The sequence below is a fragment of the Macrobrachium nipponense genome, chromosome 5 (assembly GCF_015104395.2).
Source record: "Macrobrachium nipponense isolate FS-2020 chromosome 5, ASM1510439v2, whole genome shotgun sequence".
NCBI lineage: Eukaryota > Metazoa > Arthropoda > Malacostraca > Decapoda > Palaemonidae > Macrobrachium > Macrobrachium nipponense.
In genome coordinates this window covers 91,429,028-91,431,527 of record NC_061107.1, presented here as the reverse complement: position 1 = coordinate 91,431,527, position 2,500 = coordinate 91,429,028, and the positions used below count along the sequence as shown (strand labels likewise).

The window sequence follows — 2,500 nt, the reverse complement described above, 5'->3', positions numbered from 1 at the left end:
GCACCCCGTTGGAACATTAGGATGAATTGAAGGAGGTTCGGGAAGGGACTGGATGACCAGCAGAAGCGCAGGTCGAAGATGTGCAAGAAAGTTGGGCTCGGCTAAGGTGACAGAGAGGAGAGTTGACTTAGTGGAGTTATCAGATATTGCCAGAATAATCCTCTTCTAATTCAGAGGTAGCCTTTTCCCAAAGCATAGACAGCAATAATAGAAACTGTTTCAAAACGAGTAAGTCCATGTTTAGAGCTCGGTTACTATAAAATAAACTATCGCCGTCCTTACCCCAGATTCGTTACTAGGAAAATAAAAGCCTAAATCCGTGAGCTATGAATGGAAGCAGAATAAATCAATTGTAGAGTAATATGCAGTACTACTGAAGAAGATCCGGGAGACCTTGACTGTTGTGGATTTAATGTATTTTTTTCAAATGAGCATTCTTTTCCTTATATAACGCCAATCTCTCTCTCTCTCTCTCTCTCTCTCTCTCTCTGCTTGTTTTCTAACGTCTTTTTCTTTCTATAAAGGAACCCGGTTTCCATATGGGTTGGGTTTCATTCAAAGATATCTCTCTCTCTCTCTCCCTTTATATATATATATATATATATATATATATATATATATATATATATATATATATATATATATATATATATCATATATATATCTATATATATATAAATAGATATATATATATATATATATATATATATATACCCATACATATATATATATATATATATATATATATATATATATATATATATATATATATATATATATATCACGTAAATACTTCATTTCAAAGTCTCCTTTTTCTTTCTACACGTGAACCCGTTCTTCCACATGGGTTAGGTTTCGTTCAACCTATATTTTCTCTCTCTCTCTCTCTCTCTCTCTCTCTCTCTCTCTCTCTCTCTCTTTCTCAAGAAGACTTGGTTCATAAGCGCAGCGTTCAAAAGAAACGCCGCTGCTTATGATTTACTTATTTTTAGCTCAAGTGGCCGGTTTTTTACTTTGTATATGTTTCCTTACCATTTAAGGATGAAAAAACTTTAAATTTCGCAAACCTCCGCCAATACATTGCGGTCTGATTTCTAAAAGTTTACATTCCTATATCTCTCAAAATTCTAATGGGCCACACACCATCCTGCTGACTTCCAGGAGTCGAATAAATGGAAAAATCTTCACAAATTAACTTATATATATATATATATATATATATATATATATATATATATATATATATATACAACGCTGATGTTTAATGAGTGTGTGTGTATGTGCGTGTATTGTACCTAACTTGGACATGAATATATAATACGTTTTAAATAGTCGAAATCACCCATGAAGGCATAGATTCAAATCTCGGTCATGACAGATTTTTACATGCGTAAAATATTCCCAAGGTGTAGTGAGTCTTATACAAAGTCTTACAATAGAGATACACTTAAGTGATATTTGGTAAAGATAATTCATATGTATATGAGAGTCGTGTTTTAGTAACTATAGATATATGTATGTATGTATATATATATATATATATATATATATATATGTATGTATGTATATATATATATATATATATATATATATATATATATATATATATATATATATATATACCCTAAATAAAACTTCTGAATGAAAGTCTTAATAAGGAACGCAATGCAATGATTTGGCGAATGATTTAGAAGGATGAAGACAATCATGATGTGCTCGAACTACTTTTGTTGTGATAGAAAGAGGTTTATCCTCAGGAAGACAAGGACAACATATCCTGCATAGAGTAGTGCCCACAATGCCCTTCACCGATGACTCGAATCTCTGGGAGCTTTTGCTAGAGCCAAATAGATTCTGCATGGTATCTCGCTGATGACTTTCATGAGATGTTCAGCCAATAGGCCAACGGCGAGGACGCAAAAATTTCATCCCGCGAAAAGAAGTCTCCTGGGGTCTCCGGGACAGGTTCGGCATTGAGGGAAGAGGGAAAGTCTGGAATGTAGAGTCTGCAGAAGACGCGCGTCTTATCAGCTGCGTTCGTACCTCAAGGATGAACTCAGACTGTCTAGTGTTCTCGCGGTGAACGTACTAATATCGGCGCTGGTGGAAAATCTCATTTAACCAGCGAAAGTCATCATGATTGTCACATTTCTTCTTCGACAAAACTGAGAGCTTCGGTTGAGTGTTAAATGGTTATTTAGTGAATCTATTGGTGCGACGAGGAAAAGTGACGGTGGACAATGAAGAAAAAATCCTCATACGCATTGTGCAAATTGCAAACTGGTGAGTATGTCAAATCTAAATACAATTCGCTGTTGATTTTGTAATTAAACGCCACTTTGTACAAACTCTCCTAATCCCCTTCCCTTAAAAAATGAAATACGATGGGATTTATGAAATAGACTCATGGGAAACAGGCAATTATTCAAAGTCCATTTGGGTTCATGGTAAAACCATTTAGATTTTAGCTACAGTCTAGACCTGGGACATTTTAGTGTAT

At 34.6% G+C, this 2,500-nt stretch overlaps 1 protein-coding gene across 4 annotated transcripts in view; it reads left to right on the top strand.

The window, feature by feature from the left end:
* Positions 1-1,965: 1,965 nt before the first annotated feature.
* The window catches only part of LOC135215509 (transient receptor potential channel pyrexia-like), a 34,051-nt gene continuing 33,516 nt past the window's right edge, over positions 1,966-2,500 (top strand). For 3 of the 4 annotated variants that reach the window (XM_064250313.1, XM_064250314.1, XM_064250312.1), the window contains exon 1: positions 1,982-2,283. In XM_064250313.1, coding sequence (XP_064106383.1) covers positions 2,241-2,283 — 43 coding nt within the window. In that variant the 5' untranslated portion in view covers positions 1,982-2,240. Of the gene's footprint in view, positions 2,284-2,500 lie in introns of all 4 variants that reach the window. The other variant, XM_064250315.1, reaches the window with a different exon arrangement.